Source organism: Emydura macquarii, unplaced genomic scaffold, assembly GCF_026122565.2.
Source record: "Emydura macquarii macquarii isolate MOO-44397 ecotype Brisbane River unplaced genomic scaffold, CSIRO-AGI_Emac_v2 contig_312, whole genome shotgun sequence".
Lineage (NCBI taxonomy): Eukaryota > Metazoa > Chordata > Testudines > Chelidae > Emydura > Emydura macquarii.
The window spans coordinates 11,058,513-11,074,617 of NW_027130449.1; the positions used below are offsets into that span (position 1 = coordinate 11,058,513).

The following is a 16,105-nucleotide window of genomic DNA, read 5'->3' on the forward strand; positions in this document are numbered from 1 at the left end:
TTTCAAACAGTCTGGGGAAGGGGTGGGGGGAGGGGGGGAGGGAAGCCTCTTGCTGCAACCTCTGCCTGGCTTTCAACTTCTTTCCTTCAGCTTTCATATATGCTGTCTGTCTGTAAAGGGTGATTTTATGCAGTTTGGATGAAAACCCTGGGCAAACATTGCTCATAAAAAGGGCTGAGTTGCTACCCTAGTTTGGTGCTGGATTCCCCTTCACCTTGATGGGAGTTGCATACACCTATTACCAATAGACTTCTCTGATGGGGCCCTTTCATGGGGACATTCTGATGTCTTGTGCTTGTTTCAAAACAAGGCCCCTTTTTTGTGCAGTAATATGTCAACAGAAATTATAGAGAAAATTGTTTAGAGACTGTTGGGTCCAGACTGCTGCGAAATGCTGCAGGCTAAAGCTGTGGAGATGGGATTGAGTTTCTCCCTATGGCTTTCCAAGAAATCACCTGGTTGGGGATTCTTTTTGCCTTTGCTGTTGCCCAGGCTCTGCTTCTCAATGGGTCTTTACCTGAGGACGAGCAGGAGGGATCATTTGTCCTTTGTGAACATGGAGCCCGTCCAGAAGAGCAGTTGGTGAGCACGTTCTTTTCCCTTAAGATCTAGTTTCAATCAGCTTTATGCGCTGTTCAGACAGAGGATGGGTAATAACTGCAGTGTGTTTGCATTCAGGTCATAATCCGAAGTCGTCTGGACCAGAGCATGGATGAAAATCAGGACCTAAAGGTAAGAAGAGGACAGTTAATAGACAGAGAATGGTTATCAGGTTTGAGATCCTTGGGGGTTCCTTCCCTATGTGCATTATATAGCTGTCTGGTTTAAGCAAAGGGAGGGAATGTTATTGCACACAGGGGACTGGGAGTCAGCAGCTCTGCTGCTGTCATGCAGTGTGAACTTGGGTAAGTCTCTTCACTTCTCTGTGCCTCAGGTTTCCTGATTTTTAAAATGGGATCAATCGTTGCCCCCCAAAGGGCTGTGAAAACGAGTGAACTGAATTTGAAAAGTGCTTTGAGATTCTCACTGGGGGAGCAGGGGTGCTTTGTGCGTGTTGTTATTATTAAGCATGGATGAGTAGTTTCATGATCATTCGTGTTGTAAACTAGTGTGGGGTAGAATCTGGGGAAATGCCCCCTTTTCATCCAGTTTGCCTCTAAATAATGCTGTCAATGCCACTTTCCTTTAAAACAAATCACCAAATAATTATTTGAATTAAGTCCAGCCCTGAGTAGAGTTCTCAGCACGTTCTTGAATCTGGAGCCTTTCTCAAGAGATGCATATCGTGCTGCATTTAGAAAACTTTATCCAGGACAATCATTAAATTTCTAGCCATGTCTGGATGTAAACAAGCTTTCAAGTGGAAGATAAAAGCAGCAAAGAAAAATCCTCCTGTCAAGGCTGTTTGTGCTGAAGTTGGCTGTGACCCAGCAGTAACGCTGGAAGTAATGTGCTCAGCATTGTCTCGAAGGGTAGATTTGGGGGAATTCACAATCTTTATCTCTGCAATTTAAATATAAAGAGTGTAGGGCAGCTATGGCTGTTCAGAAGGTGTTTCATGGAGAAGGAGTGATTTCTATTGCTGAGTTTGTAAACTCTTTAGAACAGGTCCTGGCTGGATGTGTTTTTTTGGTCTGTGGAAGGAAGTGGGGTTTGTTTTATTCCAAAGAGGATCTCTAGAGACCTAGTATTGGGAGGGATGAGGACAATTCTGGGGTGACATGGAGCTATCACTTAAACAAATTGTCTTGGATTTACAGAAGGAATTACTGAAATACAAACAAGAAGCTCGAAACCTACAAGGAATAAAGGTGAGAAGAGAGAGAGCTAATTAAATTTAACAGTAAACCTCGGGAGCCTGTCAGAGGGGACATTATACATTCTCAGTTTACCCCAAAGACTGGAGTAGAGCCTGTTAGAGCAAGGAAGTGGAAGTCAGGACTCATAGCTTCATATATTCCAAGGCCAGAAGGGACCATTGTGATCGTCTGGGTGAGGGCAGAGAACTGCCCCAAAATAATTCCTAGAGCTGATGTTTTAGAAAAACATCCAGTCTTGACTTAAAAATTGTAAGTGATGGAGAATCCACTTCGACCCTTGGTAAATTGTTCTAATGGTTAATTACCCTCATTGTCAAAGAGGTATGCTTTATATCCAGTCTAAATTTGTCTAGCTTCAGCTTCCAGCCATTGGATTGTGTTATACCTTTCTCTGCTAAATTGAAAAGCCCATTATTAAATATCTGTTCCCCCTATAGATACTCACATACTGTAATCAAATCATTCCTTAATCTTCTCTTTGTTAAACTAAATAGATTGACTCCTTCGGTCTATCACTATTAGGTCGGCTTTCTAATCCTTAATCATTCTTGTGGCTCTTCTCCTGGGTTCTATTCCTGGCACTGGGAAGTGAGTATGGTCAGAGCAGGGGATTGCGAATTAGGACTTCTAGGTTCTATTCCTGACTTTCACTGACTGTCTTTGCGACCTTAGCCAAATCACATTGCCTCTTTGGGCCTCATTTTCTCCTAAGGGATGGGTGGAACAGGATATGTGTATGGTGATTCTAATGGCCTGTTAGCGCTGCTATCCTGGGAATAAACACTGTAGGGGTTAGTGTGGTTATTGGTTTATTTCCAACAGCAAAGAGGCAGGAGGAAACCATGGTATGTGCAGATGTCCTCAGCTGGGGCAGCTTTTTGGCTGTTTGTGTTCCTGTTTGCCCAGCGCCTCCCTCTGGAGCATGAGCGCTTTAATAATCTGCTCCTGAGCACAGGGTATTTTTAGAGCTGCCTGTCACATTGTGTTGTGGAGGAAGCACACGGCAGTAGCTGTCCAAGGTGGAGATGTTTGCTTCATAATAATATGAATGGAAAAGTGCAGGAGTGAGCCCCGAGTCAGGCAGGGACCTGGCTCCTCAGAGACATGTTCAGAGAGGAGTTGCCCAACCCAGTTATGCCACACTGGAAGCTTGAATTTTTCACATCTGAGGCCTTGCTCCCTTGACAGACGTTTGCCTGTTTCTTTCCTTTGAGTGGTTCAGGTGGTAGATTGGGGGCACTGGCTCTGTGCCACCAAAAAGCCTCAAAACACACAGCTGGTTCTCTCCACTGAGGGAGGTTGGCCTCCGCATGCTTGAGCAGGAAGCTCAAACAGAAGCACAGAAATTCCTCAGTGACTTTAACAGCTGGCTAAAGACAGAGAATTCAGCAGCAGGCAGCATCACAGTGTAAGACCTTAGAGCTTGTTCAGGCAGAGGCCTTCACATCTCCTGCTGTGGGTGCCAGGGCTCACCCATGGCCCATGGGCTCCACTCTGGCACCCTGCATGTCCCTTCATTTCCCCTTGACCTGTTGTCATTTTTACTGTGTTATCTATCAAATTTTGACCATCAGCTCCTCACGGCAGAGTGCCTGCCTACACCTTGCACACCAGGGGCACTGTGTTAACGATAAAACATGTATTTTCTCAGGATGCATTGCAACAGAGGTTGGCTCAGCAGGATGCTTCAGTTCTTCAGCTAAAGCAAGAGCTGCTGAGAGCAAATATGGACAAGGAGGAACTGCACAACCAGAATGTGAGTCATTTGTACTACTGATGAAGGCAGTGTCACAGGTATTGGGGGGGGAGGTGGCTAGGGATTGCAGGGTCTGAAACCACAAGGCAGCAGGCCCAGCAGTCACAGCATGGGGCTGGTGAGCGCAGTGTGAGTTCATGAGCTGTGGGGTAGATGGAGCAGTGATCACAGGGCTATGCAGAGGAAACAAGGCAGTGCAAACCCAGGGGCCTGTAGTCAGACTCTCCTGCTCCTCCTTCCACTTACGGGGTCCCTCTTCCTTTTCCCCATCCTCCAACAGGGAAGCGCGTTGCTTTATGTTTTCATATAACTGGGCTAAAGCTGCAGTGCTCCCTTCATCTCTGTTCCTTGTGTTAAAGGCAAGTGGTGTTTGGCAGATAGCGCACGTGTAGAATCAGCATTGAGGACACAGCAGGGGGGTAAAGGAGGGCCAAGCATAGTTGCCATTCCCAGGGGAACAGCCTATGTCCCCGAATATGTGCATGTGACTTGGGTGCATGTGCTAGCTGTTACTCTGTGACCATATCCTCCATGGCAGCCTTTATCACACACGGGTGAGGAGAGGTTTGTGTCAATGGATGCACTTGATCTCCTGAGATACAAACCTCCCTCCTGGATTTTGATTCTGCAGGTTGATCTGCAGAGGAAGATTGAAGAGAGGAACCGACTCCTGGGAGAATACAAAGTAAGGGAAACTTCCAGCCCAGCCACTTGGAGATTGGGAGAGCCCTGGAAACATTCTTCCTGTAGTGCTCCTGCACTCGCTGTCTGTGCCCCAGGCTCTGGCACCCTCATGGATTGTCACTGTGACGAAATAGCAATAAAAGGAGATCTCTGTGACGTCCTCTGTGATGTGGAGTATGGCTGCTCAGGTTAAGAAGGCTGGAAGGTGCCTACCACTTTGGGGACCATGCCACACCCCAGAGTACTCGTCACAGTGGTATCTGGGTTACTTGAGTGCACAACACTCACCCACAAACCCAGCACCCATAACATCTGTGTCACTAAGTCATCCAGGGGGCCTTACATGAAACTTGGGCCTATAAATCAGCTGTGCTGCTGGCCTCTGTGCTGTGTTTGTAGCCCAGGTCAGTGGGGTCCTGACTGACCCTTTCAAACAAGGCCTTACTGCACAGTTAGAACACGGAGTTTAAGGCAGATAGGCTGTGCCCGCTTTAACCCTTCCCTGCTCATGAGGAAAATGGGGGTGAGCCTTCATCACTTGCTCATACACTGATACCCCTAATCCCTCTGGGTTGCAGAAGGAGTTGGGCCAGAAGGATCGGCATTTACAGCAGCACCAGGCCAAGCTGGATGAAATGCTCCGTCAGCTCTCTGAGGCCAGCTACCAGCAGGTACCGAGCCCACAATCATGCCCTGCCCCCTAAGTAGCTGCTGCCTGCCTCGTCAGCTAAGTTCATGCTGACTCGTCTGTTCCCTTTGCAGGCAGATTTGGAGCAGGAGCTGGAGCACAAGGAGGCCCTGCTGGCTCAGTGCATAAAGAGAGAGGCAGGAGAGGTGTGTGGGGCTTTAGTACTTGGAACACATCAGGCTCTTGGAACGCAGTTCTCTGCCTGGCATTATATGATGTGCAGCCAGAGTCTAGTGCCAGGCTCCCAGGGTGTCCCCTCTGTCCGAGGGGGTCCAGGCTCCATGTGACATCACAGTCTCAGCTTCTGGAAGGGGGGGTGCTCTTTGATGCAGGTCAGCTGGGAAAGTTCTGACCTATTCAACTCCCTCCATCAGAATGACATGAGGCAAAGTGCAGTGGTTTGAGCACAGGATGGGGAGCCAGGAATTCCTGGGTTCTAATTCCAGTCCCAACACTGACTCCCTCCATCGCCTTGTGACAATTCACTGCCCATCTCTGCCTCAGTTTCCCCATCTGTAAAATGGGAATCATTACACTTGCCTAGATTCCAGGGGTATATGTGGGTTCCTTAGCGGATATCTAATATGCAGAATGCTACTACCAATGGGGCTGTATCGTTGGTGCAGTTGCTTTCTCTGCCCTCTCACAAATCTGAAGTTGGCACCTTGGAATCTTCTGCTGGGAAGTCCAGAAACTTGCTGTACTGTCTGTTAGAGTTTCTTCTCCTTGCAACAGATGACGGGCTACAGCACTCAGAGCAATGGCTTCCTCCAGACAGCAGGAAAAGGAGCTGCTCCCACAGCCCACAGAGTGGTAAGTATCCTGCTGCTTAGCCAGAGCTAGCTCAGGACTCCAGTCAGCATCCTTCCCTCTGCAGCTGCCAGCCTGTAAGGGAAAGTGCAGGCCCCTGAGGGTCCGCTGTGCCTGGGAGAAGCTGCAGTACCAGGAGGGAGGGAGGTTACACTGAGGGTCTGAATCCCTGCATTGACTGATTTCTCCTGGTCTCTTGGGCAGACGAACGACCTGCAGTTGGTGCGTGATGCCCTCCGCAGCTTGCGGAACAGTTTCAGCGGCCATGACCCCCAGCACCACACCATTGACAGCCTGGAACAGGGCATCTCCAGCCTGATGGAGAGACTGCACCGTGTGGAGACGCAGAAGAGGCAAGAGAGAAGGGTAAACATTCCCCACTGAGCTTGACTTCTTACCTCCACTTCCCCTTACTGACCAGACACAGAGAGCAGAGCTAGCCACCCGGGAGTGCTCCAGGCCCTCACATCTCTCCCTGCAGTGTGCTGAGCCTGTGGTGACTCCACTCACTGTATCCTGAAGAAGCTTAGATTGTGGCAGATGGAGGGCCCCTAAGGATCCCAACCAGCTCTGGGGAAGCCCATGGGGTGTAGCAGATGGTGCTTCATTACTGTACCTCACGTCTCTGCTCTCACTGCCCCTACTGGAGGCCTCATGAGGAGATGTGCTGCTTATATCACTGAGAAGCAGACTTATCCAGTCTAATGGTTGGAACAGGGGCCTGTAAATCAGGTCTCCTGTGTTCTGTTCCTGCTTCTGACACTGACTTGCTGTGTGACCTTAGCTAAGTCACTTCACCTCTTTGTGCGTTGGTTTCCCCCTCCGGGGGCTGTGAGGATTAATTGGTGAACGTTTGGGGAGTGCTGTGAAGCCTGGGTGGGTAAAGAGCTATTACTAAGCCACCATGAGCCGCCATTGCTGCTGCCTAGACACATTGTGCCTGATAGCGGTATTTGGAAGCAGACACTTGCTGACCTTATAACTACACAGATTTCACTTGTCCCTGTCTGGGAGTAGGGCCATGTTAGCATTTTTAGTCAGTCCATCCCATCTGTTGTTTCTTCGGAGACCTCTTAATCAGCGTGCTGGGATCCATTTCATGTCTGCAAGAAGTGTGGCAGGGCGAAAAGTTAACAATGACATTCAAAGCCCAGGTGAACCTGACTCCAGAGTCTGTCCTCTGACTGTTGTTCTCTAAGGACTGTCCATCCCTACAGGCCATGCAGAACCCAGTAAGGGATTGTAGATAGTGAACCTTCCATCTCTGGGTAGTGGGAGAGGCTATGGGAAATCTGAGCTCTCAGCATCTTGGGAGAAAATAGTCATTCACATTGATTACATTTAAATGCCATATCCTGCGGCAGGGGTCTGGATGAAAATCTGTATGTATCGGGGTTCTCTGTGTGTCTGTCTTGTGGAGGGGGTCTTGTGTGTAGATTTGTATATGTGTGTGTGTGAGGGTAGGTCGGGTTGCTAGGGGTGTGTGTGTGTGTAAGAAGAAGGTTCTTTTAAACTGCTTCCTGACATTTCACGTCCCTGGTCAGTTGCTTGAACCATTGGGCACCTTGGGAACTGACCCTCTGCCCTCACTTTCTTGCCTTTCCCTGTAGGTTCAAGGGAAGTCACCTGCAAGTCGAGCTGCGAATGAGTATCGAGACTCCTGGTCTCCCAATTCTAGTGAGTGCATTTCAGCTCCATCATGCCAAAAACTGGCTTCGTGGCTCAGAGGTTTCCTGGACAGAGTCCACTGCACCGTGTCCCTCCTGGGAAGCAGAATAGGCTGGCTTCTCACTCCATTCCATCGCTGTAGCACTGCTCCTTGGCTGTTTGCTTCACAGACTAAACTTCAGTGCAAGGGGCTGTGGGCAGGCAGAACGGGAGCCTGATCCTGACTGGAATCCCTGGGCACTACTACGATATAAATAATAGTAATTAGTAATTACTCTTTAGATTCAGGGGAAAATGCCATGTTTTTCTCATGACTCCTTAAGAATTATTGTTGGCTGCATTAAGTGCTTGCACCACCTAGTGGTCATGAATACCGTCCCTTGGGGTTTAATGCATACATGGTAGCACTGGATTTTCTCTCACTGCATTTGCCCGACCTTGGGAGCAGCGATAGTTTCCTCTCCATCATGGGAACTGCTTCTCTGAGGTTGGTTGTACATATAACCTGAACAATCCATTGCTTTGTAAAAACTGAATTCTCAAATTGGCAGAGAGGAGTCAGCCTGTCAGCTTTGGGGACAAATAGCGGGCCCCACCTTTTAACTGCATAGCAGTGCCCAGCACCAGGCGGATTTTAGGGAGGGAAAGGGTAGGGAGATGTTAGCATCGGGAGGAAGAGCCTGATGTGAGTTCTGCTGAGAAGTCACCTGTGTTCCCTTTCCTCTTTTCTTTAAAGCTGCAGTTCAGGCAGCAGCCTCCATGTCACCAGCCCAATTCATGCAAAACATGTCTCATCCGCCTCCCAAAGCCCCTGCAGGCACCTTCTCCTCAACTGCAGTCGTCAAATTATTCAGGCTTCAGCTCCCACAAACCCAGAATTACTGAGGATTAAAGAGCTCAAAGTGATGGCTCTAGAGATTCTTTAAGCCAAAAAACCCTTGTGATTGATGTCCAGATCTGCAGTTTGCTTTCTTTGTGTACGTATTGTGAAGGTTAAACACCAGAGAGGGCTGCACTTTTTAACCCTTCCCCTGCCTAGGTCTTTGGCATAGACACACCTGTATTGTAGGAATTGGGAGGGTCAGAAAGATAGATGTGCATATTAACAAAGAGAAACCCACGCGCACGCCACACAGACACCTCCCTAGTCTGCGTAATGTGGGCAGACGGGCAGGTGACTGGTCTGCTGCACCTTTCTGAGTTGGTAGGGCTGAGCTGAGGAGGACCTCGTCCTGTTGGTGTCAATTAATTACTGCTCCCCCTTTTCTGTGAGTGAAGGCAAGCAGAATAATAACCACTTATTTTACATTCCTCCCTTGCCTCTGAACTGCTAGAAGGGGGTCACTCATGTGGTGATCCTTCCAGAATGGGCAGGAATTCAACAAAGACAGCAGGCAAAGTATCTGTGGTATAGGTGGTGTGCTGGGTGCACTGTGGGTTGGACTGTGTGTCATCATCCCACGGGGCTGCACGAGGGTGGTCCTCCGGGCTCACATCGTAATACCCACCTTCCAGTGCATTGTCTTCCTGTAAGACCCATCATGTAATAAGATGCTGAGAATGACTATAGGGGAACAGGATGGGAAAGAAACTGTGCCCTCCTTTGCCTGCAGTGACAAGTGCTTTGTGCTTCTCTCTTTGCAGAATTGCCTCATTCTCACAGCACACCCACTATGAGCAGCAGTGCCTGCACCAAAGTGCTCTACTTCACTGATCGCTCCCTCACACCTTTCATGGTCAATATACCAAAGAGGTGAGGCCTGGCTCTGCCACATGGAGATGGATGGGCGCTAATAGAGTTTGGTTCACTGAAAGCACTGATTTAATCCATGGTTCTTCCACCCACCAACACATGCGCTCCATCCCTTAAATCTGGCCTTTGACTTTATTTTATTGCAAAGAGCAAATGGTGACAAGAAAGCAGACCCAGGATGTATATGTTTGTTACTTTCAGCCTGACCGGATTCCCCAGCTGATGCATATGTAATTAGTTTGTTTATTTAAAGTCCCCACAGATTGATCTCTAGTTTGTGTGATAATTCATCTCTGGTTTTAATGAGAGAGCAGCAGCCAGACAGTTTTACACTTACACCAACACAACACAAACCATTTAGCGCAAGGCTCCATCTAAGATATCAGCTATTGCGGTCAGTGCAAATAGGAAACATAAAAGAGTTGCTTTGGGTTTGTTTTCAATAAATAAAAAACGCTATTCTATCTGTGATCAGATGCTTTGGGTTTCACCAGATATTTTCCAGGCACTCTGGCTAACCGCAGTGTGCTGCTGTCCATTCTGCCGTATGATATTCATGCCGGTGCTAGTGTTCAGTGTGTCATCTGACAGCTGAGTCCAAGCACTTGATCTTAATCCTGTGGCAGAATATGCCAGCGAGGATAATTCTTTACTCCTGTTTTGCAGGTTAGGTGAGGTGACTCTGAAGGACTTCAAGGCAGCTATCGATCGGGAAGGAACCCACCGGTACCATTTCAAAGCCCTAGATCCAGAGTTTGGCACAGTCAAGGAGGAGGTATGTATGGCCCTTTTAGTATCTAAGTTTGTGTGTGGGTCACAGTACCAGCAACAGCCTGGAAATCTCTGCCAGATTCACTTTCCATGTGAGAGAAATCTCTAACTTGTTACAGAGCAAGTTTTCAGAGTGACTGTTGAAGGGATGACAGCCCCTAAATAAGGAGCCAAAAAGGAACACGTTTGGTCCCACCCAGAGTAGTGACTTTAGTGTGATCACAAAGGTGCACAAATGGTGGATGCTGATTTGCAGGGTCCCTCCTTCACTGTGCCAGCTGCTCCCAGGGACGCTCCCTATGACAACGCTGTTTGGGGGATGCAAAAAAAGCAACTATCCAGTGGTCACCTACATTTTGGAGCAGAAAGAGTCTTCCAAACAAAGCAGACATTTGGTTAATCCAAAAATTAGGTTTCCAAACCCTTTTTTCAAAGCTTGATTTGGAATTAATAGAGCCAGTGTGACACCTGTTGTTTTGGCTGGTGTGTTGCAACCTGTGAAATCAGCACCCGGCCTATTGGACGCACTGTCCACTTATATCAGACAATAGTTTGCATCAGCTCACTGATGTCAGAGAGGTTTCTTGCATGGGCAGGCCAGCAGGATTTGGGCCATTTCTCCATCTAAACCAATGCAGAGTTTTCTCCATTTGTGGCTCTGTGTCCCAGGGCTGTGAGCCACGCTGGTGGGGATGGGCTTTCTCTAAAGAATCCTAAATACCTGGAGCCAGAGTCAGCTCTGGCATAAGTGGTGCAACTCCTGTTGAGGTCAGTGTGCCTACTTATGCCAGAGCTGAATGTGGTTCTTGGTTTGTAATTAGCTATTTCTATACTGCAAAGAATCCTCTTCCTTCTCCCGGCAGTAACTGTAAATGGTGCCCTTCACCCAGAAAGTTTTTTGTTAAGAATACATCAGTAGCATGCTCCAGAGACAGTGCTAGCTAAAGTTCTGAGCTGAGGTCTGGGAGAAGGAGTTCGCAAGGTTTAATTCTGGCTCTGATACTGACTTCCTATGTGACATTAGGCAAATCATGTCCCTTCTCTGTATCTCACTTTCCCAGTCAGAAAAATGGGATAATAATCCTTTCCTTTTTCTTTATGGGGGAGGAGTAAGCAGCCATACTGCTGTTTTTAAAGTATGTTGGAAACTTAACGTGCTGTGTAAGTGCCAGTTATTTTTATTGTTTGGTTTAGTTCCTCCATTTCTCATGCCGTTCAGATGTGACAAAGCAAGTGCCCATCTACTGAAAGTGACCTGATTCTCTGCCTTTTTATAGGTGTTCCAGGATGATGACATCATTCCTGGTTGGGAGGGGAAAATCGTAGCCTGGGTAGAAGAGGATCACGGGGAGAATTAATCAGACTCTTAGGTCTTGTTATTGTGGGGACCTGTGACTGGCTGCTATGCTCAGAAATAATGACCAAAAAGAGTGTGAGCTGAGACATGTCCACTTCAAGCTGCCAAAAGAGACAACTTCTCTACAAACAACGGGTAAAACACTTTTTTGTGAGTGAGGATGCCTGGCATTTAACTTTCCATGGCCAAATGCAGACAGTGTTGCGATTCTGAAATCACAGGTTGGTGGGAAAGAATCATCTTGCTTTGTCCTGTCAGCAAGACCCTGGAGGCCTTAAAGATGTGTTTCTCCATTCTCCTGGCTCCCCACCCCCTGAAATGCCTGCTGCTGTTCGTAATCTGGACATTTCAACTCTGAGGTGACACATTCAGTATTGTAAGAACCTGCACTGATCCCTGAAACAAGAAGTTCTGCCCTCATGGACCAGAAGATGCTGCTAGATTCTAGTTTTTACCAGGTCTAACCAACCAAAATCTATTCCTGTTGTATTTGTGCTGAAGAAGCAGAGCAGAGCTCCCTTCAGTGAACTTTACAGGCTCTGGATACAAAGAGCACCAGAAACCTGACAGTGCAAGAGGCTTATGGATTGTGCTAAGCACTACTAAAGCAAAGACCACCAGCTTGGCAACGTTGTCTTTCTTCCCAGATGCAAGTTTCCACTTCCTAGCCTTGCTTCTGCCGTTTGCCCTTCAACCTGCAGTCAGGTCTTATCTCCTTTGTTGCCCTGTGAACTCTTTGGTAACAGGTGTTTACTTAACTGCCAATGGACTTTTGTTTCAAGGGAGGGAGCAGAAACCTTTGTAACTTCCATCAGGGGTGATGAGGTACTTTTGCTTCTCCTTTTGCCAGCTCCCTTTCCCTTACAGACTTTACCATCCCTGCCCTTTCCATACATCCAGCCAGGCAGACAAAATATCTCATCTACTCTCCCAGGAAACAAGCAGGAATGTCTCTTCCGGAATGAGGTGACAAAGTCTGTTCTGTTGGTGCATCTGCATTCTTTCTTCCAACTTTCTTTGTGCAGGCATCACCGTGCACTTGATGTTCACTGACTGACAAGGCCATTAAGCAAATAACCAAACTGGTAGGATACACATTGTGAGCTGCAGCACTCCAATTCCCAGCGTGCTTTTGTCTCTGGCACCTAATGGATTAGAAAATGGTCAATTGGAGGAGAGAGCATGGGCCATGAGATCTGTTACGGTGCGTCTGCACTGCAATAAAACACCCACGGCTGGCCCATGTCAGCTAACCCAGGCTCGCAGGGCTATAAAATTCCGGAGTAGACGTTTGGGTCGAGCTGGAGCCCGTGCTCTGGGACCCTGCAAAGGGAGAGGGTCAACACTGCAGTTTTATAGCCCTGCAGCCTGAGCCCGAGTCAGCTGACACGGGCCACCCAGGGGTGTTTTATTGCAGCGTAGACATACCCTTGGTGACCCAGGTTTTCTTGCGGCAGAGCCAGGCCCTGCTTTCATACTGTCAGGCAGCCAGACTTCTGCAAAGCTGGCTGCAGTCTGCCGCAGACAGACACTGTGGACTGAAAAGGTCAAACAGTGAGTCGAGCCTCAGTCCGTTCACCTTTGGTACACGTGCCCCCCCGTCGTCGGGCTGCCTGCTTGTCTGAGTTGTGCATGTGAGGCTGGGAGATGAAGAAAACTCGGTGTTATTATTTTATATTCATGTGACCTTTTGTAAACGAGTTACTGGTTTTTGGAATTATTTTGTACCAGTTTACATCATTGTCTGAGGTGTCTATTTTTATACCAGTGTAAGTGCTTTATGTAGATGTCCACAATACTATGCTATAGTTTACTCATTTTCTAGAGAATGTCGATATGTTTTATAGTCTCCTGTTAATACCATGCAAAGTAGGTTCCATGACTAGCTTTATTTTACTACAAAAGTACTAGTCCCTGTTGTTTTTATATTTTGCCAGCTGTTTCTTGTACAGACTGTAATTACATGTAGTTTGTCTTCTTACTCCCTCAGTATACAGGCAGAGCCTTTCTGACCCCATTCCTGCACTGGTAGAACATGTGTTGGCCGTTAGCCCATTGATCTGCTCCATTTCATAGGCTGATTTACACATACCCTTTCTCTTCACAAACAGCAGTCAAAACATCCGCATTTGGGAAAGTTCTTTACTGGGAGAAAAGCTGTATCAGTCCTGAAAAGAAAAAGTTCTTTTCCTCCCTGGAAATCACTGGTTTCTCTGTTGCATGTGTTTTAGTATGTTGCTATAAGACAGCATGGGGTTATCATACTAAAATTCATTGTTGTATTTCAGTCACAATTAATCTTGAATGTATTTTAATTCAAGTTTTACTAGTCTGTTTAATTTCAGTAAGAGTTGTGCGCTTTAGGAAACAATTAAAACAGTAATTTTTCAAAGGCCTCCACATATCCCTCCTGTAACCCTCTCTGCTTTTAAGAGATGAGCAGCATTTAAGAGTTGTCTTCAGTGACACGACGGCTGAGGTAATTGCTAATGAGATAGAAATTCTCACCTTTAGGTCATAGGTTTCAGTCCAGTCTCAGTGACCCTGGCCACCACTCCAGCAATGGCTGATTGATGGCCTACATGGAATGAGTTGGGAATCTCAGTCCTGTTCTTAATGGTTCCACATCGCCATAACCACTGTTACCATTGAAATTTCTGTTTCCAGTCTCAGCAGAGGGGCCAAGGACTGAATCAACCCTGGAGCCAATTATTCTCATGTGTTTGCTTCAGGGTAGGGATGAAGTACATTTGGAGGGGACACAAAGAAGGAAACTTGCACTGCCACTGCGATACGTATTCTAGGGGTAAAGATTTCACTCTGTAGCACTATCAGCCAAGCACCCTTCATCAGTGTTAAAACCACATACAAGCTAAAACAAAAACCTTGTTTCCTCAGTGACAGAACAGATGATTTCTGTACTGAGTTCAAACCCTTGAAAAGTACTGGCAGCACTCTGCCCTCGGATACAAAGCTGCAACTCCCACAGAAGTCACTGGCACTTGTGTGAGAGAGCCTGAGGACAGAATTATTAGTACGTCTTAAATTGAAGGCCATGGTCATGCCTTGTTCTCTTCCTAGGATTGCTGCCCTCAGAGACTCTAACACACGCAGAACTCAGGGTCAGCTTTGTTCCTGCAATGACATGAGTTTTCTCTTGACTTCCTCTCATTATATGAATGATCAGAAAGGAATATGAGGTAGGTGAAGAAAAGTTATTCACAAAATAAAGGGGGACAAGATAATCCTGGAAAACAGTAGGTACACATGGGGCCAGATTCTCCTATCACTTACACCAGTTTTACACTAGTGTAACATGATTGGCTTAAATGGATTTACTCCTGATTTAGAGCAGAGCATATGGGATCAGAATCAGGCCTTGGACTTGGTTTAAATGTTTTCCTTTGATCCTATATATGTTTATTTCTGCCCTACTTTCTGGTTTCCTATCATTGTAACTTGATTATTTAACACACCTTATCTATAAAGTTATATTTTCTTAGAAACTCTATAAAGTTTGCATTCATCACTTTTAAAAAGGACAGTTACTCTCACTCTCTGTCCTCCAGCAGAGTGAGAACGGAGGTCTATCTGTATATCTAGGAGCTGGATATAGCTGACTGGGTGTACTTTGGATTTGTGGACCAAGAAAAAATAAACTCAATAAACTGTAGTTTGCAAATGGAGTCTGATCAATTCATTTCAGCAGGAAGGAAGGTTGCTTTGAATTGAACCGTCTCATGTGTTGACAGGCATGCAGTGCTCATGCATATGGGTGTGTAGGTACTAGGACTAGCATACAAAGCAGAAGAAACCATTTTGCACTGGCCAGAGATGTCAGGTATGGCTGTGCTCTAAAGACTGTTTTTCCAGCTAGGGAACACCCTTGTGGTCCTCACCTGGTAAGTGAGGACAGGGCCCAGCTTGTGTACCACAAAACTCCCACCTAGGGCGTTTAGTGGGTCTACCCGAGTTTGAATCCAACTGTAGACATGGTCTGTATGGCATTTTTCTTCATCGAGTCATACAAGAATTGCCGTCATAAAACCACCCTATAAAGGGAATTCCATTCCGGGTAAGGACAGCGCTGGGGGCACCTCGGGTCAGGTGGCAGCTGCAGGAGGCTGTAGAGAACGAGCACATCTGGGCGAGGTATTTAGCTGCTGCTGTGTAACCTCCCCCTCCAGGGCCCAGCGGTGGAGCCATCTCCACTCCTGGGCACCAGGACCTCCAACAGGGGGGGAAGGCGAACCGCACGGAAGAGGCGATGGGGCTGGAGCCCCCCACGTTGCTGTGATTCCTCCCTGCCCCCAACCCTCCCTCCAATCCAACCCTCTCTTCTCCTATCCCACACCCCAGCCCCCTCTAGCCAATTACTCCCCCCATCCGCACCTAAGTGCCCCCATTCCCCATGGCTCCCCACCCGTCCCCGCCCCTCCTGCCCCCTAACCTGCCCCCAAACCTCCCTACTCCCTCCCTGCCCCCAAACCTCCCTACTCCCTCCCTGCCCCCTAAACTCCCTCCCTGCCCCCTAACCTGCCCCCAAACCTCCCTGCTCCCTCCCTGCCCCCCTGCTCCCCCATCCAACCTACCCCTAAGACCCCTGCTCCCTCCCTACTCCCTCCCTGCCCCCAAACCCCCCGCTCTCTCTGGAAGACCCGCCCCCCCCTGGACACGCCCCCAGGCCCCCTCTCGCTGCCCCGCCCCCGCAGGGCCTCCCCGCGGCTCTTGGCGATACTGTCGCAGCCGCCGCGCCCGCGCTGCCGTAAAGCGCGGCGGGTGGGTGGGGCCCGGACTC

At 48.0% G+C, this 16,105-nt stretch overlaps 1 protein-coding gene across 1 annotated transcript in view; it reads left to right on the forward strand.

Annotated features, from left to right (window-relative positions):
• DIXDC1 (DIX domain containing 1) overlaps positions 1-14,727 on the forward strand; it is a 31,956-nt gene extending 17,229 nt beyond the window's left edge. The window contains exons 7-19 of the mRNA XM_067565420.1: positions 493-582; positions 679-732; positions 1,761-1,811; positions 3,472-3,576; positions 4,208-4,261; positions 4,839-4,931; positions 5,023-5,094; positions 5,684-5,761; positions 5,963-6,124; positions 7,369-7,435; positions 9,071-9,179; positions 9,846-9,954; positions 11,228-14,727. Coding sequence (XP_067421521.1) covers positions 493-582; positions 679-732; positions 1,761-1,811; positions 3,472-3,576; positions 4,208-4,261; positions 4,839-4,931; positions 5,023-5,094; positions 5,684-5,761; positions 5,963-6,124; positions 7,369-7,435; positions 9,071-9,179; positions 9,846-9,954; positions 11,228-11,308 — 1,125 coding nt within the window. The 3' untranslated portion in view covers positions 11,309-14,727. The remainder of the gene's footprint in view (positions 1-492; positions 583-678; positions 733-1,760; positions 1,812-3,471; positions 3,577-4,207; positions 4,262-4,838; positions 4,932-5,022; positions 5,095-5,683; positions 5,762-5,962; positions 6,125-7,368; positions 7,436-9,070; positions 9,180-9,845; positions 9,955-11,227) is intronic.
• The last annotated feature ends 1,378 nt before the right edge of the window (positions 14,728-16,105 follow it).